Source organism: Bombina bombina, chromosome 2 (assembly GCF_027579735.1).
Source record: "Bombina bombina isolate aBomBom1 chromosome 2, aBomBom1.pri, whole genome shotgun sequence".
Taxonomy (NCBI): domain Eukaryota; kingdom Metazoa; phylum Chordata; class Amphibia; order Anura; family Bombinatoridae; genus Bombina; species Bombina bombina.
In genome coordinates this window covers 1,418,421,315-1,418,444,168 of record NC_069500.1, presented here as the reverse complement: position 1 = coordinate 1,418,444,168, position 22,854 = coordinate 1,418,421,315, and the positions used below count along the sequence as shown (strand labels likewise).

General features: G+C 33.1%; 1 protein-coding gene across 1 annotated transcript in view; it reads right to left on the bottom strand.

The window, feature by feature from the left end:
• The window catches only part of LOC128650430 (uncharacterized), a 96,632-nt gene that overhangs the window by 59,922 nt on the left and 13,856 nt on the right, over nucleotides 1-22,854 (bottom strand). Inside the window, exon 3 of the mRNA XM_053704370.1 lies at nucleotides 22,073-22,165. Within this exon, the coding sequence (XP_053560345.1) occupies nucleotides 22,073-22,165 (93 nt within the window). The remainder of the gene's footprint in view (nucleotides 1-22,072; nucleotides 22,166-22,854) is intronic.

Here is a 22,854-nt window from a genome sequence, read left to right as displayed (position 1 = left end):
GAGACATAACTAAGTAAGTGTATAATGGTGAATTATCTAGTGCAACAAACATATATAGTGACATTAGTTGCTAAACATTCTGTGCCATGTTCATTCACAACTATGCATAATAATTTATATACATAAATACGTAAAGAAAAAGGGAATTAAATATAAAAGTAAACTTAAAAAGTGGCGGTTCTTGCTGGTACTTGTTATCAATACATATAGCAGTGTACCCTACCTGCATGATAGTACATGTACTTCATATAGGCAGTGTATCAATAAATCGTTTTGCAACATTATTCTGTTGTGTATCACCCTAAATGTAAAAATAAATAAACGATGTACTGTGGCTAGTTTAGCATGACTAGTTATGTTAGCGTTCAAACTTAGCAAACAAAAAAGTACATCTATTTCTCTGTATATTAATGATATGATACAGATATGTGGCCCACTACGAAGAATTCACTTAATGATACAGTGAATTCACAAAGGATCCCTTTGTGAATTCACTGTATCATTAATGACGATTGATTCACACTATAATATTTAATGTGCAGATCACAGGTAATTACATTTTTTGGTTGACATCAGTTTTCAATTATCTATTAGGTAATTTTGAGCACATTGTAAATTGTCATTAAATGCAATACAAAGCAATGTATATATGTTTTAATCATGTCGCGAATCCGGAAGTGACATCACTTCCGGTTGGCATGATCACGGTGGAACGCAAGATGCGTTCCACACTCTGTATTTTGGCGCACTTTTTGGAAGCAAAATTGTTTGGTGAGACACAATTTTGATACACTATAAATTGTATGATATTTGGTTATTTGCTTATGCTGATGAAGGGGTTGTGAACCCCGAAAACGTTCCATTAAAGAACCTATTGAAAAGACCTGAGAGTGCATCTGACTGGATTACTTACATATATATATATCTATATATATATATATATATATATATATATATATATATATATATATATATATATATATATATACACACACACACACATATATATATATATATATATATATATATATATATATATGTATTAAATGTTTTCATCTACTTAAAGGGACTCTGAACAAAAATTATTCTTTTGTGATTCAGATAGAGCATGCAGTTTTAAGCAACTTTCTAATTTACTCCTATTATCATTTTTTCTTCGTTCTCTTGATATATTTATTTGAAAAAGAAAGCATCTAAGCTTTTTTTTGGTTCAGAACTCTGAATAGCACTTTTTTATTGGTGGATGAATTTATCCACCAATCAGCAAGGACAACCTAGGTTGTTCACCAAAAATGGGCTGGCATCTAAACACATTCTTGCATTTCAAATAAAGATACCAAGAGAATGAAGAAAATTTGATAATAGGAGTAAATTAGAAAGTTGCTTAAAATGTCATGCTCTATCTGAATCACAAAAGAAAACATTTGGGTTCAGTGTCCCTTTAACTACAAAGTGCACATGTCTGCTTGTATACATATACACACATCTGTAAATACATAAATACATCTGCACATGCGCATATATATATATATATATATATATATATATATATATCAGGTGTCCCAGCACTCCAACCGTGGTTGTGTATCAAACACCTGGGTGCAATTATCAAAGTTCATATTCAGTTATACTTGGAAGTAGAGGGCACTCTCAGGGTTTTTGAAGAAACAAGGAGAGCCGAAACGTCGACTTTGTCCTTGATGACTTGTTGTGACTCTAAAAAAAAAACATTTTGTTTCTTCAAAAACCCTGAGTGCCCTTTACTTCCAAGTATAACTGTATAACTATATATATATATATATATATATATATATATATATATATATACATACATCTTTAGACATGTATATGTATGGATCTCTATGTTAAAGCCCTTTGCCTGAGAACTCATATTTTTGAGCCTTTATAACTTTTTTGTGTAATATTTTTTTTCAAATATTTTTATTAGATGGTGTTATGAGTGTATCTGTACTGTGTAATGTATATTTATTAGACAGTGTTATTATGAGTGTAACTGTACTGTGTAATATATATTTATTAGATAGTGTTATTATGTGTGTAACTGTACTGTGTAATGTATATTTATTAGATAGTGTTATTATGTGTGTAACTGTACTGTGTAATGTATATTTATTAGATAGTGTTATTATGTGTGTAACTGTACTGTGTAATGTATATTTATTAGATAGTGTTATTATGTGTGTAACTGTACTGTGTAATGTATATTTATTAGATAGTGTTATTATGTGTTTAACTGTACTGTGTAATGTATATGTATTAGACAGTGTTATTATGTGTGTAACTATACTGTGTAATGTATATTTATTATTTAGTGTTATTATGTGTTTAACTGTACTGTGTAATGTATATTTATTAGATAGTGTTATTATGTGTGTAACTACTGTGTAATGTATATTTATTAGATAGTGTTATTATGTGTTTAACTATACTGTGTAATGTATATTAATTAGATGGTGTTATTATGTGTGTAACTGTACTGTGTAATGTATTGTTATTAGATAGTGTTATTATGTGTGTAACTGTACTGTGTAATGTATTGTTATTAGATGGTGTTATTATGTGTGTAACTGTACTCTGTAATGTATTGTTATTAGATAGTGTTATTATGTGTAACTGTACTGTGTAATTTATATTTATTAGATTATTAGTACTATTGGTTATTTGTAGAGCGCCAACAGATTCTGCAGTGCTAATTAGATAGTGTTATTATGTGTGTAACTCTACTGTGTAATGTATATTTATTAGACAGTGTTATTATGTGTGTAACTGTACTGTGTAATGTATATTTATTAGATAGTGTTATTATGTGTGTAAATGTACTGTGTAATGTATATTTATTAGACAGTGTTATTATGTGTGTAACTGTACTGTGTAATGTATATGTATTAGATAGTGTTATTATGAGTGTAACTGTACTGTGTAATGTATATTTATTAGATAGTGTTATTAGGTGTGTAACTGTACTGTGTAATGTATATTTATTAGATAGTGTTATTATGTGTGTAAATGTACTGTGTAATGTATATTTATTAGACAGTGTTATTATGTGTGTAACTGTACTGTGTAATGTATATGTATTAGATAGTGTTATTATGAGTGTAACTGTACTGTGTAATGTATATTTATTAGATAGTGTTATTATGTGTGTAACTGTACTGTGTAATGTATATTTATTAGACAGTGTTATTTTGAGTGTAATTGTACTGTGTATTGTATATTTATTAGATAATTTTATTATGTGTGTAACTGTACTGTGTAATGTATATTTATTAGATGGTGTTATTATGAGTGTAACTGTACTCTGTAATGTATATTTATTAGATAGTGTTATTATGAGTGTAACTGTACTGTGTAATGTATATTTATTAGACAGTGTTAATATGAGTGTAACTGTACTGTGTAATGAATATTTATTAGACAGTGTTATTATGTTTGTAACTGTATTGTGTAATGCATTTTTATTAGTTAGTGTTATGTGTGTAACTGTACTGTGTAATGTATATTGATTAGATAGTGTTATTATGAGTGTAACTGTACTGTGTAATGTATATTTATTAGATTATTATTATTATTGGTTATTTGTAGAGCGCCAACAGATTCTGCAGCGCTAATTAGACAGTGTTATTATGTGTGTAACTGTACTGTGTAATGTATTTTTATTAGACAGTGTTATTATGTGTGTAACTGTACTGTGTAATGTATATTTATTAGATAGTGTTAGTATGAGTGTAACTGTACTGTGTAATGTATATTTATTAGATAGTGTTATTATGTGTGTAACTGTAATGTGTAATGTATATTTATTAGATAGTGTTATTATGTGTGTAAATGTACTGTGTAATGTATATTTATTAGATAGTGTTATTATGTGTGTAACTGTACTGTGTAATGTATATTTATTAGATTATTGGTACTATTGGTTATTTGTAGAGCGCCAACAGATTCTGCAGCGCTAATTAGATAGTGTTATTATGTGTGTAACTCTACTGTGTAATGTATATTTATTAGACAGTGTTATTATGTGTGTAACTCTACTGTGTAATGTATATTTATTAGACAGTGTTATTTAGACAGTGTTCAGGCCCACATTTTCAGCTGACACTGCTCTCTGCATCAGCTGACTTATAAAGTATACTTACAACAAGTCTTTAAAGAACATTCACAGACCCACATTTTCAGCTGACACTGCTCTCTGCATCAGGTAGCTAAAGGAAGATAGTTACTCTCCCACCCACCCCAGGTTCATTCCCCCATTTATAGATAGTCTCCCGCACACCTTTCATTCTCCTAAACTGACAGCTGCAAACACTAATCAGCACATCCTTCCGTTCACTTAACCCTTTAGAATACATACCCTCTCTCCCTACAAATAGCTATATATCCCACATCAATAGTGTGTGAATATATATGTGTGTGTATATATATATATATATATATATATATATATATATATATATATATATTTCTTTTTTATATTGTACTATTTTTGATTTAATTTTCACCTACACACCTCATAGCACTAACATGAATTCAAATATGACCATACTGATATTCATGACAACCCTTTTCTCACTCCAATTTTGTTCACTTCATTACCGCCATAAGCACACACCTCAAACTGAAAAACAAATTATCATACACCATGGCCTGCTCTGTTGCTGTAACTTATCTGCTGAGTGCTGGTGGAGAGTTATAAAAAATAACCTTCCTACCCCCACCTCACAAAATTATAAAGTATGCCATTCACTATATAGCCAAACAAAAACTATGTCCAAATTCCTATTCCTTATGCTACTTGCCCTTGCAAATGATGTAGAGTCTAACCCTGGTCCCCCAGCAAATTCCATTCCTAGCCTTCCAGCTAAAAAAGGCCTCTCCTTTGTGCACTGTAATATACGCAGCTTATTTCCAAAAATCGATGCACTGCAAGCTTGGTGTTTACAATAAAAGCCAAAAATCATTGTGATCTCTGAATCATGGCTAACTGCAAAAATACCTGACTCTGCCATTGCAATACATGGGTATTCATGCCATAGAATTGACAGAGCAAAGAGAGGAGGCGGCATTGTAATTTATGTTGACAACTCCACAAAGTTCACCCCCATACAAAAATCTAGCTCTCCTGCCACCTTTGATTTCCTTTCTGGCAAAATTGAGATCCCGTGCAGTAAATCAATCATTGTTGCAGGAATCTACCGCCCACCAAGCTCCCCTGTGCATTCCATTTCGGACATAGCACAGCTCCTTAGTGAATCCATAACTCAAAACCCAAAAAGTGAAATTTTGGTTTTTGGAGTTTTTAACATCGATTTGCTGAATCCAAAAAATAACAGTTGTCGCTCGCTGTTTAAATCTTTGCAGCTAACGCAATTAATCTCCTCCCCAACTCGCATAAACATCAAAAGCCATAATCATACCCTGCTCGACTGGATTCTCTCCACTTCTCCCGACCGAATCCAGGAGGCAGGTGTTCTCCCTAACAATTTCAGTGACCACTGCATAGTGTACTGCGAGCACAAAATAAAGGCTACTAAATCCTCTCCCAAGGTTAAAATCACCAGGTCCTTCAAAAAATGTAATCTTCAATCATTTCTAAATGACATCAAGAACCTCCTCTGGCACAGATTAAACCTAATCCCAGATCTAGACTCTGCAGTTGAATTCTTTCAGTCTGAACTCCTACAAGTTTGGAATTTACATGCACCGCTGCATAAGGTGAGAGTAAAAGGAGCACACTTAAATTGGATCACCGCTGACCTCATTCAAATGTACCAATTTCGAGATTCATTGTGGTCAAAGTTCAAGCATACTGGCTCTATGAATGATCACTGTGTATATAGACAATGGCGAAATATATGCACTAAACAAACAAAATTGGCTAAGGCGCAATATTTCTGTGAAAATCTGCACAATAATATATGTAACCCTAGAAAGTTTTGGAAACTCATAAATAACCTACAAAATCCACCAATCCACTCCCAACCCTCCACTGTCAATGTGGATAACCAAAACCTGCAACTCCCCTTAGAAGTAGCAAATGCCTTTAACAATTATTTTGTCGGATGCTCCACCACCCTGATTGACAAACTAATAAATGGCACACATCCTGAAGCTACAAATGTGGATCAGGCCCCACTAAAACAGCAAAGACCCAATATAGAAAAGTTCAATTTTAGACCTGTACCCTTCAATGTCATTAAGAAACACCTTGATAATCTAAAAATGAAAAACCAGTCAGGACCTGATCAAATCCCAGCAATGCTGTTGAAGCTCAGTACGCCAGCAATTGCTAAGCCTGTCGCAACCCTAATTAACGAATCCTTGGTGCCTGGATACATACCCAAACTCTGGAAAACTGCAAGAGTAGTGCCTATTCATAAAAGTGGGGAGTTAACCTTGGTTTCTAACTATCGTCCTATATCATTGCTCCCTGTATTGTCAAAAATCTTAGAAAAATGCGTCCATACGCAATTATGCAAGTATTATAAACTTTCTAACTATCTGACCCCTAATCAATCAGGTTTTAGACCGAATCACTCCACTACAACTGCTCTCCTAAAAGTTTGCAACGACATCCAAACTGGCATGGAACAAGGAGACCTAACTGGAGCTATTTTCCTTGATTTTGCAAAGGCTTTTGACACAGTGGACCATGACCTACTACTTCTCAAACTAAAAAACTCTGGTATTGCTGATCGCCCGTTAACCTGGTTTAAATCATATGTATCGGATCGATCACAATATGTCTCTGTCTCTAACAGTGACTCCCTCCCTCTCCCAGTCACGTGTGGTGTTCCCCAAGGTTCCATTCTCGGCCCCCTACTATTCACATTATTTATAAATTATTTGCCTAATGTCTGCAAATCCTCAACTGTACACATGTACGCAGACAACACGGTAATATATGCAAACAAATCTGATCTGCCGCAGCTTGAAGCAGTGCTCCAAGACCAGTTCACAGAGGTAGAAAAGTGGATCTCGAAAAACAAACTCTTCCTAAACACTGACAAAACGGTCACAATGATCTTTGGAACGGGACCTAAAATACAAAAATTACAAAATTCCCATCTTTGCATCAAAACAAAATCCAATTGCACGCTGACCGCAGTCCACTCTTTTAAATACTTAGGTATGTTGTTAGACCCCAATCTATCTTTTGGACTCCACATAGAAAAACTTGCCTCTAAACTTTATCCAAAACTAGGTGCCCTGTACAGAAACAAATCTTGCCTCAGCCCTACAGTAAAGGAAAAGATTGTACAGCAAATGCTGATGCCTATCTTGGATTATGGGGACATAGTATATGCACCTGCTCCGCAAACTCACCTTAATAAACTAAATACGTTATATAACTTGTTCTGCCGCTTTGTGCTACAATGTAACTACAGGACCCACCATTGTGACATGCTAAAAGAACTAAACTGGCTGTCGCTGGAATCCAGACGCACCCTCCATCTTTCCTGCCTTGTCTTTAAGAGCCTTTCTGGGAAGCTCCCACCCTACCTGAGCAGAATGCTCTCCCCTGCTATTCCCACCTCCTATAACCTCTGATCCAATAACAGCACATTATTTAGCTTGCCTCAATACAAAAAGAAAGCAGCTCGATCCTCCTTTTCCTACAGAGCGCCACAATTATGGAATGACCTCCCTCACACTTTAAAAACTTCCCCAAGCCTAAAATCCTTTAAGAGATCCCTCTATACATATCTCAAAACAGAATGCTCCTGTCATGGTTGATTAAATATTTCGTACCTGCTCTATGTTAAATGTTTGCATATAATGTGTATTATTATTATTGTTTTTGTATTTTATTGTACCCTATTGTATCAATGCAATGTTTTGTGATCCCAGGACATACTTGAAAACGAGAGAAATCTCAATGTATCCTTCCTGGTAAAATATTTTATAAATAAATAAAATAAAATGTGTGTAACTGTACTGTGTAATGTATATGTATTAGATAGTGTTATTATGAGTGTAACTGTACTGTGTAATGTATATGTATTAGATAGTGTTATTATGTGTGTAACTGTACTGTGTAATGTATATTTATTAGATACTGTTATTATGTGTGTAACTGTACTGTGTAATATATATTTATTAGATAGTGTTATTATGTGTGTAACTGTACTGTGTAATGTATATGTATTAGATAGTGTTATTATGTGTGTAACTGTACTGTGTAATGTATATTTATTAGATAGTGTTATTATGCGTGTAACTGTACTGTGTAATGTATATGTATTAGATAGTGTTATTATGTGTGTAACTGTACTGTGTAATGTATATGTATTAGATAGTGTTATTATGAGTGTAACTGTACTGTGTAATGTATATTTATTAAATAGTGTTATTATGTGTGTAACTGTACTGTGTAATGTATAATTATTAGACAGTGTTATTATGTGTGTAACTGTACTGTGTAATGTATATGTATTAGATAGTGTTATTATGTGTGTAACTGTACTGTGTAATGTATATTTATTAGACAGTGTTATTATGAGTGTAACTGTACTGTGTAATGTATATTTATTAAATAGTGTTATTATGTGTGTAACTGTACTGTGTAATGTATATTTATTAGATAGTGTTATTATGTGTGTAAGTGTACTGTGTAATGTATATTTATTAGACAGTGTTATTATGTGTGTAACTGTACTGTGTAATGTATATGTATTAGATAGTGTTATTATGTGTGTAACTGTACTGTGTAATGTATATTTATTAGACAGTGTTATTATGAGTGTAACTGTACTGTGTAATGTATATTTATTAGACAGTGTTATTATGTGTGTAACTGTACTGTGTAATGTATATGTATTAGATAGTGTTATTATGAGTGTAACTGTACTGTGTAATGTATATTTATTAGACAGTGTTATTATGTGTGTAACTGTACTGTGTAATGTATATGTATTAGATAGTGTTATTATGAGTGTAACTGTACTGTGTAATGTATATTTATTAGATAGTGTTATTATGTGTGTAACTGTACTATTTAATGTATTGTTATTAGATAATGTTATGTGTGTAGCTGTACTCTGTAATGTATTGTTATTAGATAGTGTTATTATGTGTAACTGTATTGTGTAATGTATATTTATTAGATTATTAGTACTATTGGTTATTTGTAGAGCGCCAACAGATTCTGCAGCGCTAATTAGTTAGTGTTATTATGTGTGTAACTGTACTGTGTAATGTATTTTTATTAGACAGTGTTATTATATGTGTAACTGTACTGTGTAATGTATATTTATTAGATAGTGTTATTATGAGTGTAACTGTACTGTGTAATGTATATTTATTAGATAGTGTTATTATGTGTGTAACTGTATTGTGTAATGTATATTTATTAGATGGTGTTATTATGAGTGTAACTGTACTCTGTAATGTATATTTATTAGATAGTGTTATTATGAGTGTAACTGTACTGTGTAATGTATATTTATTAGACAGTGTTAATATGAGTGTAACTGTACTGTGTAATGTATATTTATTAGACAGTGTTAATATGAGTGTAACTGTACTATGTAATGTATTTTTATTAGCTAGTGTTATTATGTGTGTAACTGTATTGTGTAATGCATTTTTATTAGATAGTGTTATGTGTGTAACTGTACTGTGTAATGTATATTGATTAGATAGTGTTATTATGAGTGTAACTGTACTGTGTAATGTATATTTATTAGATAATTATTATTATTATTATTATTGGTTATTTGTAGAGCGCCAACAGATTCTGCAGCGCTAATTAGATAGTGTTATTATGTGTGTAACTGTACTGTGTAATGTATTTTTATTAGACAGTGTTATTATGTGTGTAACTGTACTGCGTAATGTATATTTATTAGATTATTATTATTATTGGTTATTTGTAGAGCGCCAACAGATTCTGCAGCGCTAATTAGACAGTGTTATTATGTGTGTAACTGTACTGTGTAATGTATTTTTATTAGACAGTGTTATCATGTGTGTAACTGTACTGTGTAATGTATATTTATTAGATAGTGTTAGTATGAGTGTAACTGTACTGTGTAATGTAGACATGTGCGGTTCGTTTCGGATTAATTCGGAAATTCGGTAAATTCGGAGATTCGGATCGATTCGGATTTCCGAATTAAAATACTTCCGAATCTACCGAATGAATACGAAATAGCTGCCGTATCTCCGAATAAATCCGAATTAGCTCGTTAAAATTCGGCATTTCCCCATAGGAAACAATGGGAGTTTCGGCTGAAAAAAAACTAACACCGCAGCCCCATTGTTTCCTATGGGGAAACACTAAGTCTGCACCTAACACCCTAACATGTACCCCGAGTCTCTAAACACCCCTAATCTAACACTTATTAACCCCTAATCTGCCGCCCCCGCTATCGCTGACACCTGCATTATTTTATTAACCCCTAATCTGCCGACCGAATATCGCCGCCACCTACATTATAACTATTAACCCCTAATCTGCTGTCCCTAACACCGCCGACCCCTACATTATAGTTATTAACCCCTAATCTGCCCCCCCAACGTCGCCGCAATCTAACTACAAGTATTAACCCCTAATCTGCCGACCCGATATCGCCGCCGCCTACATTATAGCTATTAACCCCTAATCTGCTGTCCCTAACACCGCCGACCCCTACATTATAGTTATTAACCCCTAATCTGCCCCCCCAACGTCGCCGCAATCTAACTACAAGTATTAACCCCTAATCTGCCGACCCGATATCTCCGCCGCCTACATTATAGCTATTAACCCCTAATCTGCTGTCCCTAACACCGCCGACCCCTACATTATAGTTATTAACCCCTAATCTGCCCCCCCCAATGTCGCCACAATCTAACTACAAGTATTAACCCCTAATCTGCCGACCGCAAATCGCCGCAACTATAATAAATGTATTAACCCCTAAACCGCCGCACTCCCGCCTCGCAAACACTATAATACATTTTATTAACCCCTAATCTGCCCTCCCTAACATCGCCGCCACCTACCTACAATTATTAACCCCTAATCTCCCGCCCCCAACGTCGCCGCTACTATAATAAGGTTATTAACCCCTAAACCTAAGTCTAACCCTAACACTAACACCCCCTAACTTAAATATAATTTAAATAAAACGAAATAAATTTACTATAGTTAAATAAATGAATCCTATTTAAAACTAAAGACTTACCTGTAAAATAAACCCTAAGATAGCTGCAATATAACTAATAGTTACATTGTAGCTATTTTAGGATTTATTTTTATTTTACAGGCAACTTTGTATTTATTTTAACTAGGTACAATAGTTATTAAATAGTTAATAACTATTTAATAACTACCTAGCTAAAATAAATACAAATTTACCTGTAAAATAAATCCTAACCTAAGTTACAATTACACCTAACACTACACTATCATTTAATTAATTAAATAAATGACTCATATTTAAAACTAAATACTTACCTGTAAAATAAACCCTAATATAGCTGCAATATAACTAATAGTTACATTGTAGCTATTTTAGCATTTATATTTATTTTACAGGCAACTTTGTATTTATTTTAACTAGGTACAATAGCTATTAAATAGTTATTGACTAATTAATAGCTACCTAGTTAAAATAATTACAAAATTACCTGTAAAATAAATCCTAACCTAAGTTACAATAAAACCTAACACTACACTATCATTAAATAAATTAACTACAAGTACCTACAATTATCTACAATTAAATAAACTAAAGTACAAAACCCCCCCACTAAATTACAAAAAATAAAAAACCACTAAATTACAAAAAATAAAAAAATATTACAAGAATTTTAAACTAATTACACCTAATCTAAGCCCCCTAATAAAATAACAAAGCCCCCCAAAATAAAAAAAAATGCCCTACCCTATACTAAATTACAAAAGTTAACAGCTCTATTACCTTACCAGCCCTGAACAGGGCCCTTTGCGGGGCATGCCCCAAAGAAAACAGCTCTTTTGCCTGTAAAAAAAAACACAATCCCCCCCCCCCCACATTACAACCCACCACCCACATACCCCTACTCTAACCCAAACCCCCCTTAAATAAACCTAACACTACCCCCCTGAAGATCTCCCTACCTTGAGTCGTGTTCACCCAGCCGGGCCGAAGTCTTCATCCGATGGGGCAGAAGAGGACATCCAGACCGGCAGAAGTCTTCATCCAAGCGGGGCAAGAAGAGGTCTTCCATCCATCATACAAGTACCAAAATACAAACAAACACTAAATTACCAAAAATAATAAAATATTACAATAATTTTAAACTAATTACACCTAATCTAAGCCCCCTACTAGCTATTAATATAGCTTCAATATAACTAATAGTTACATTGTAGCTATTTTAGGATTTATATGTATTTTACAGGCAACTTTGTATTTATTTTAACTAGGTACAATAGTTATTAAATAGTTAATAACTATTTAATAACTACCTAGCTAAAATAAATACAAATTTACCTGTAAAATAAATTATAACCTAAGTTACAATTACACCTAACACTACACTATCATTAAATTAACTAAATAAATGAATCCTATATAAAACTAAAGACTTACCTGTAAAATAAACCCTAATATAGCTGCAATATAACTAATAGTTACATTGTAGCTATTTTAGCATTTATATTTATTTTACAGGCAACTTTGTATTTATTTTAACTAGGTACAATAGCTATTAAATAGTTAATAACTATTTAATAACTACCTAGCTAAAATAAATACAAATTTACCTGTAAAATAAATCCTAACCTAAGTTACAATTACACCTAACACTACACTGTCATTAAATTAACTAAATAAATTAATCCTATATAAAACTAAATACTTACCTGTAAAATAAACCCTAATATAGCTACAATATAACTAATAGTTACATTGTAGCTATTTTAGCATTTATATTTATTGTACAGGCAACTTTGTATTCATTTTAACTAGGTTCAATAGCTATTAAATAGATATTGACTATTTAATAGCTACCTAGTTAAAATAATTACAAAATTACCTGTAAAATAAATCCTAACCTAAGTTACAATTAAACCTAACACTACACTATCATTAAATAAATTAACTACAAGTACCTACAATTAAATACAATTAAAAAAACTAAACTAAAGTACAAAACCCCCCCCACTAAATTACAAAAAATAAAAAAATATTACAAGAATTTTAAACTAATTACACCTAATCTAAGCCCCCTAATAAAATAACAAAGCCCCCCAAAATAAAAAAAAATGCCCTAACCTATACTAAATTACAAAAGTTAACAGCTCTATTACCTTACCAGCCCTGAACAGGGCCCTTTGCGGGGCATGCCCCAAAGAAAACAGCTCTTTTGCCTGTAAAAAAAAAAACACAATTCCCCCCCCCACATTACAACCCACCACCCACATACCCCTACTCTAACCCAAACCCCCCTTAAATAAACCTAACACTACCCCCCTGAAGATCTCCCTACCTTGAGTCGTGTTCACCCAGCCGGGCCGAAGTCTTCATCCGATGGGGCAGAAGAGGACATCCAGACCGGCAGAAGTCTTCATCCAAGCGGGGCAAGAAGAGGTCTTCCATCCATCAGAAAAGTACAAAAAAACAAACAACCACTAAATTAGCAAAAATAATAAAATATTACAATAATTTTAAACTAATTACACCTAATCTAAGCCCCCTACTAGCTATTAATATAGCTACAATATAACTAATAGTTACATTGTAGCTATTTTAGGATTTATATTTATTTTACAGGCAACTTTGTATTTATTTTAACTAGGTACAATAGCTATTAAATAGTTAATAACTATTTAATAACTACCTAGCTAAAATAAATACAAATTTACCTGTAAAATAAACCCTAACCTAAGTTACAATTACACCTAACACTACACTGTCATTAAATTAACTAAATAAATTAATCCTATATAAAACTAAATACTTACCTGTAAAATAAACCCTAATATAGCTACAATATAACTAATAGTTACATTGTAGCTATTTTAGCATTTATATTTATTTTACAGGCAACTTTGTATTTATTTTAACTAGGTACAATAGCTATTAAATAGATATTTACTGTTTAATAGCTACCTAGTTAAAATAATTACAAAATTACCTGTAAAATAAATCCTAACCTAAGTTACTATTAAACCTAACACTACACTATCATTAAATAAATTAACTACAAGTACCTACAATTAAATACAATGAAATAAACTAAACTAAAGTACAAAAAAAACAAACACTAAATTACAAAAAATAAAAAATACAAGAATTTTAAACTAATTACACCTAATCTAAGCCCCCTAATAAAATAACAAAGCCCCCCAAAATAAAAAAAATGCCCTACCCTATACTAAATTACAAAAGTAATCAGCTCTATTACCTTACCAGCCCTTAAAAGGGCCTTTTGCGGGGGCATGCCCCAAAGAAAACAGCTCTTTTGCCTGTAAAAAAAAACACAATACCCCCCCCCCCACATTACAACCCACCACCCACATACCACTACTCTAACCCAAACCCCCCTTAAATAAACCTAACACTACCCCCCTGAAGATCTCTCTACCGTGTCTTCACCCAGCGGGCCGAAGTCTTCATCCGATCGGGCAGAAGAGGACATCCAGACCGGCAGAAGTCTTCATCCAAGCGGGGCAAGAAGAGGTCTTCCATCCATCAGAAGTCTTGATCCAGGCGGCATCTTCTCTGTTCATCCATCGGGAGCGGAGCGGCAGCATCCTGAAGACATCCCACGCAGAGCATCCTCTTCTTTCTTGATCCGACGACTAGGTGACTGTACCTTTAAGTGACGTCATCCAAGATGGCGTCCCTTGAATTCCGATTGGCTGATAGGATTCTATCAGCCAATCGGAATTAAGGTAGGAAAAATCTGATTGGCTGATTCAATCAGCCAATCAGATTCAAGTTCAATCCGATTGGCTGATGGAATCAGCCAATCAGATTGACCTCGCATTCTATTGGCTGTTCCGATCAGCCAATAGAATGCGAGCTCAATCTGATTGGCTGATTGGATCAGCCAATCGGATTGAACTTGAATCTGATTGGCTGATTGAATCAGCCAATCAGATTTTTCCTACCTTAATTCAGATTGGCTGATAGAATCCTATCAGCCAATCGGAATTCAAGGGACGCCATCTTGGATGACGTCACTTAAAGGTACAGTCACCTAGTCGTCGGATCAAGAAAGAAGAGGATGCTCTGCGTGGGATGTCTTCAGGATGCTGCCGCTCCGCTCCCGATGGATGAACAGAGAAGATGCCGCCTGGATCAAGACTTCTGATGGATGGAAGACCTCTTCTTGCCCCGCTTGGATGAAGACTTCTGCCGGTCTGGATGTCCTCTTCTGCCCGATCGGATGAAGACTTCGGCCCGCTGGGTGAAGACATGGTAGAGAGATCTTCAGGGGGGTAGTGTTAGGTTTATTTAAGGGGGGTTTGGGTTAGAGTAGGGGTATGTGGGTGGTGGGTTGTAATGTGGGGGGGGGTATTGTGTTTTTTTTTTACAGGCAAAAGAGCTGTTTTCTTTGGGGCATGCCCCGCAAAAGGCCCTGTTCAGGGCTGGTAAGGTAGTAGAGCTGATTACTTTTGTAATTTAGTATAGGGTAGGGCATTTTTTTATTTTGGGGGGCTTTGTTATTTTATTAGGGGGCTTAGATTAGGTGTAATTAGTTTAAAATTCTTGTAATTTTTTTTATTTTTTGTAATTTAGTGTTTGTTTTTTTTGTACTTTAGTTTAGTTTATTTCATTGTATTTAATTGTAGGTACTTGTAGTTAATTTATTTAATGATAGTGTAGTGTTAGGTTTAATAGTAACTTAGGTTAGGATTTATTTTACAGGTAATTTTGTAATTATTTTAACTAGGTAGCTATTAAACAGTAAATATCTATTTAATAGCTATTGTACCTAGTTAAAATAAATACAAAGTTGCCTGCAAAATAAATATAAATGCTAAAATAGCTACAATGTAACTATTAGTTATATTGTAGCTATATTAGGGTTTATTTTACAGGTAAGTATTTAGTTTTATATAGGATTAATTTATTTAGTTAATTTAATGACAGTGTAGTGTTAGGTGTAATTGTAACTTAGGTTAGGGTTTATTTTACAGGTAAATTTGTATTTATTTTAGCTAGGTAGTTATTAAATAGTTATTAACTATTTAATAGCTATTGTACCTAGTTAAAATAAATACAAAGTTGCCTGTAAAATAAATATAAATCCTAAAATAGCTACAATGTAACTATTAGTTATATTGTAGCTATATTAATAGCTAGTAGGGGGCTTAGATTAGGTGTAATTAGTTTAAAATTATTGTAATATTTTATTATTCTTGCTAATTTAGTGTTTGTTTGTTTTTTTGTACTTTTCTGATGGATGGAAGACCTCTTCTTGCCCCGCTTGGATGAAGACTTCTGCCGGTCTGGATGTCCTCTTCTGCCCCATCGGATGAAGACTTCGGCCCGGCTGGGTGAACACGACTCAAGGTAGGGAGATCTTCAGGGGGGTAGTGTTAGGTTTATTTAAGGGGGGTTTGGGTTAGAGTAGGGGTATGTGGGTGGTGGGTTGTAATGTGGGGGGGGGATTGTGTTTTTTTTTACAGGCAAAAGAGCTGTTTTCTTTGGGGCATGCCCCGGAAAAGGCCCTGTTCAGGGCTGGTAAGGTAATAGAGCTGTTAACTTTTGTAATTTAGTATAGGGTAGGGCATTTTTTTTTATTTTGGGGGGCTTTGTTATTTTATTAGGGGGCTTAGATTAGGTGTAATTAGTTTAAAATTCTTGTAATATTTTTTTATTTTTTGTAATTTAGTGGGGGGGGTTTTGTACTTTAGTTTAGTTTTTTTAATTGTATTTAATTGTAGGTACTTGTAGTTAATTTATTTAATGATAGTGTAGTGTTAGGTTTAATTGTAACTTAGGTTAGGATTTATTTTACAGGTAATTTTGTAATTATTTTAACTAGGTAGCTATTAAATAGTCAATATCTATTTAATAGCTATTGAACCTAGTTAAAATAAATACAAAGTTGCCTGTACAATAAATATAAATGCTAAGATAGTTACAATGTAACTATTAGTTATATTGCAGCTATATTAGGGTTTATTTTACAGGTAAGTCTTTAGTTTTATATAGGATTCATTTATTTAGTTAATTTAATGATAGTGTAGTGTTAGGTGTAATTGTAACTTAGGTTATGATTTATTTTACAGGTAAATTTGTATTTATTTTAGCTAGGTAGTTATTAAATAGTTATTAACTATTTAATAGCTATTGTACCTAGTTAAAATAAATACAAAGTTGCCTGTAAAATAAATATAAATCCTAAAATAGCTACAATGTAACTATTAGTTATATTGAAGCTATATTAATAGCTAGTCGGGGGCTTAGATTAGGTGTAATTAGTTTAAAATTATTGTAATATTTTATTATTTTTGGTAATTTAGTGTTTGTTTGTATTTTGGTACTTGTATGATGGATGGAAGACCTCTTCTTGCCCCGCTTGGATGAAGACTTCTGCCGGTCTGGATGTCCTCTTCTGCCCCATCGGATGAAGACTTCGGCCCGGCTGGGTGAACACGACTCAAGGTAGGGAGATCTTCAGGGGGGTAGTGTTAGGTTTATTTAAGGGGGGTTTGGGTTAGAGTAGGGGTATGTGGGTGGTGGGTTGTAATGTGGGGGGGGGGATTGTGTTTTTTTTTTACAGGCAAAAGAGCTGTTTTCTTTGGGGCATGCCCCGCAAAGGGCCCTGTTCAGGGCTGGTAAGGTAATAGAGCTGTTAACTTTTGTAATTTAGTATAGGGTAGGGCATTTTGGGGGGCTTTGTTTTATTAGGGGGCTTAGATTAGGTGTAATTAGTTTAAAATTCTTGTAATATTTTTTTTTTTTTGTAATTTAGTGTTTGTTTGTTTTTTTTGTAATTTAGTGGGGGGTTTTTGTACTTTAGTTTATTTAATTGTAGATAATTGTAGGTACTTGTAGTTAATTTATTTAATGACAGTGTAGTGTTAGGTTTAATTGTAACTTAGGTTAGGATTTATTTTACAGGTAATTTTGTAATTATTTTAACTAGGTAGCTATTAATTAGTCAATAACTATTTAATAGCTTTTGTACCTAGTTAAAATAAATACAAAGTTGCCTGTAAAATAAATATAAATGCTAAAATAGCTACAATGTAACTATTAGTTATATTGCAGCTATCTTAGGGTTTATTTTACAGGTAAGTATTTTGTTTTAAATATGATTAATTTATTTAGTTAATTTAATGATAGTGTAGTGTTAGGTGTAATTGTAACTTAGGTTAGGATTTATTTTACAGGTAAATTTGTATTTATTTTAGCTAGGTAGTTATTAAATAGTTATTAACTATTTAATAACTATTGTACCTAGTTAAAATAAATACAAAGTTGCCTGTAAAATAAAAATAAATCCTAAAATAGCTACAATGTAACTATTAGTTATATTGTAGCTATATTAGGGTTTATTTTACAGGTAAGTCTTTAGTTTTAAATAGGATTCATTTATTTAACTATAGTAAACTTATTTCGTTTTATTTAAATTATATTTAAGTTAGGGGGTGTTAGTGTTAGGGTTAGACTTAGGTTTAGGGGTTAATAACCTTATTATAGTAGCGGCGACATTGGGGGCGGGAGATTAGGGGTTAATAATTGTAGGTAGGTGGTGGCGATGTTAGGGAGGGCAGATTAGGGGTTAATAAAATGTATTATAGTGTTTGCGAGGCGGGAGTGCGGCGGTTTAGGGGTTAATACATTTATTATAGTGGCGGCGATTTGCGGTCGGCAGATTAGGGGTTAATACTTGTAGTTAGATTGTGGCGACGTTGGGGGGAGGCAGATTAGGGGTTAATAACTATAATGTAGGGGTCGGCGGTGTTAGGGACACCAGATTAGGGGTTAATAGCTATAATGTAGGCGGCGGCGATATCGGGTCGGCAGATTAGGGGTTAATACTTGTAGTTAGATTGCGGCGACGTTGGGGGAGGCAGATTAGGGGTTAATAACTATAATGTAGGGGTCGGCGGTGTTAGGGACAGCAGATTAGGGGTTAATAGTTATAATGTAGGTGGCGGCGATATCGGGTCGGCAGATTAGGGGTTAATACTTGTAGTTAGATTGCGGCGACGTTGGGGGGGGCAGATTAGGGGTTAATAACTATAATGTAGGGGTCGGCGGTGTTAGGGACAGCAGATTAGGGGTTAATAGCTATAATGTAGGTTGCGGCGATATCCGATCGGCAGATTAGGGGTTAAATAATGTTATTATAGGGTTTGCGATGTGGGGGGGCCTCGGTTTAGTGGTTCATAGGTAGTTTATGGGTGTTAGTGACTTAGTGTACTAAATGGGTGTTAGTGTACTAAAAACATACCGAATTTCGGAACGGAATAGAACCGAATTCAGCCGAATCCGAATAAATCCGAAACGAATTTATTCGGATCCGAATAAATCCGAAACGAATTTATTCAAATTTTGCCGAATCCGATTCGATCCGAAACGAAATTCGAAAAGTCCGAATCGATCCGAACCGAAAACGAACCGAATTTTTTTGCCGTGCACATGTCTAGTGTAATGTATATTTATTAGATAGTGTTATGTGTGTAACTGTACTGTGTAATGTATTTTTAATAGACAGTGTTATTATGAGTGTAACTGTACTGTGTAATGTATATTCATTAGACAGTGTTAATATGAGTGTAACTGTAAAGTATAACTGTACTGTGTAATGTATATTTATTAGACAGTGTTATTTTGAGTGTAATTGTACTGTGTAATGTATATTTATTAGATAATTTTATTATGTGTGTAACTGTACTGTGTAATGTATATTTATTAGATGGTGTTATTATGAGTGTAACTGTACTATTTAATGTATTTTATTAGCTAATGTTATGATGTGTGTAACTGTATTGTGTAATGTATTTTTATTAGATAGTGTTATTATGAGTGTAACTGTACTGTGTAATGTATATTTATTAGATAGTGTTATTATGTGTGTAACTGTACTGTGTAATGTATTATTATTAGATAGTGTTATTATGAGTGTAACTGTACTGTGTAATGTATATTTATTAGATTATTATTATTATTATTATTATTATTGTCGGTTATTTGTAGAGCGCCAACAGATTCTGCAGCGCTAATTAGATAATGTTATTATGTGTGTAACTGTACTGTGTAATGTATTTTTATTAGACAGTGTTATTATGTGTGTAACTGTACTTTGTAATGTATATTTATTAGATAGTGTTATTTTGAGTGTAACTGTACTGTGTAATGTATATTTATTAGATAGTGTTATTATGTGTGTAACTGTACTGTGTAATGTATTGTTATTAGATAATGTTATTATGAGTAACTGTACTGTGTAATGTATTTTTATTAGACAGTGTTATTATGAGTGTAACTGAACTGTGTAATGTATTTTTATTAGCTAGCGTTATTATGTGTGTAACTGTATTGTGTAATGTATTTTTATTAGCTAGTGTTATTATGTGTGTAACTGTACTGTGTAATGTATTAGTGATGTGTTTTGTATAATAATGTTTATTAGATGGTGTTATTATGAATGTAACTGTATTGTGTAATGTATTTGTGATGTGTTTTGTATAATAATGTTTATTAGATGGTGTTATTATGAGTGTAATTGTATTGTGTAATGCAATTGTGATGTGTTTTGTATAATAATGTTTATTAGATGGTGTTATTATGAGTGTAACTGTATTGTGTAATGCATTTGTGATGTGTTTTGTATAATAATATTTATTAGATGGTGTTATTATGAGTGTAACTGTATTGTGTAATGTATTTGTATAATAATGTTTATTAGATGGTGTTATTATGAGTGTAACTGTATTGTGTAATGTATTTGTGATGTGTTTTGTATAATAATGTTTATTAGATGGTGCTATTATGAGTGTAACTGTACTCTGTAATGTATTTTTCATGTGTTTTGTAAAACTTTTTATCTTGACAAACAGTTAACCTGAGCTCTGAGGTTGTGCTAACCGAAATACGTTAACTTAAATTGCGCTCAAGTGATCGTGTTTACTTTTAACTTGTAATACAAGCGGAAAACCCAATGTGCACAAACACCCATGATAAACACTTAATCACTCGCACGTAACGGTTAGTGCGCCACTCGTAATCTAGCCCTGTATTGGGATTTTATTAATTTCACTTTAAAGGGACAGTAACGTCACAATTATACCTTGCAGTTTTAAGCAACTTTCAAATTTACTTCAATTATCAAATTTACTTCTGTTTCCAAATTTCCGTGGTATCATTTGTTGAAGAGTAAACCTAGATAGGCTAATAGGAGCTTAGGATCATGCATGAGTCTATAGCATACTATTGCAGCAGTAATTGTATCTATGTTTAACATTGCTATAAACATTGTTGCAAACACTGCTCCTGAGCTTACCTAATCACTCTTTAACAAAGGATAGTGAAATTTGCTTGGTAGAACAAATAGTCCTGTGGACATTCGTTTTAGACAATCAAATGTTGATAAGAACTCAAATCTATTCAAATTTGAATGCTATTAAGGGATTTCCAACGTTACTTTAGTTTTCGAATGTTCATAATTACATCAAATATCCACATTTCAAATTTTTGTAACATTCAAATTAACAAATACTATTCTGAAAAAAATTGATACATAAAAAGATTCAAATATATCTATATATATATATATATATATATATATATATATAACTCAAATATATCAATTTGAATTTTTTCTAATTTGAATATTGCATAATTCGAACATTTACATTTAAAGATAGCATTAGAAATACTATTACATTAAACAAAGGTTAGAATGTTGTACAAACATTCTAAATCTCAAACGAAAGAACCAATTAAAATTTGTTTCATTTTCCAAATGCTCGAAAACATTTGCCCATCCCTTACAATCACAATGTATAAATGTTACCTAATTGCAGTACATTTGCCGCACATTACTGTAGCATCACAGTGATTTATTTAGTTTTAACGGAAGGATCTTTGTGCTTCTATCGAGTTCTTACCAAGAAAATACCAATTGCTGACAATGGCTCCAAGTCCAGAGACATTTTGAATTATACCCAAGCACCATGACAGAGCTTTCTCAGTGCAGTCACCTGGAAAATACATGACAATCATGAATGAATGAATGAATAATATAAATGAACGAAGAAGCCAAATAGGGCACGAGATTGTAATAACAGTGTAACAAATTAAATCTCATCATTTTTTTTTATAATTAAATGTTTTTTATTAATTTTCAAGGTAAAACTACAAAAACTATTTTTTAAATGAGAGGTTACAGTAAATAAACCCACACAGGGGACTGGTATCAATTAGTAACAGCAACAAATGAAGAAATCATATCATTACAGTCTTTTATAGGATGAGTGGAACAACATCCCCACTTTATAGGCTGTATTGTCCATGAACGTAGTTAGAGTCTGCCAATTATCATGAAACATCCAACAAACAGTGGTCATATAGTAATAATCATATCCATAACTCTCGAACAAAGAGGAGAGGGGAACAACAAAAAGTAAGAGGTCACGAGGCCACAACGGTGACCTTCAACCCTGTGGTCAATCATATCAAATAGTTACATTAATAAAGAGGAGAGGGAGGGAGGGAGGGAGGGAGGGAGGAGGGGGAGGGGAACAGGACTCTCAAGCATCATCTCTTTGCTCCCATATGTGTATAGTGTCTATAATAAAATCTGCTTTACCCTGGTGACTGTAATGTAATTTCTTGAGTGAAAGAACAAAATCAACATCTTGTATCCACATTTGGGGAGAAGGAACCTGTT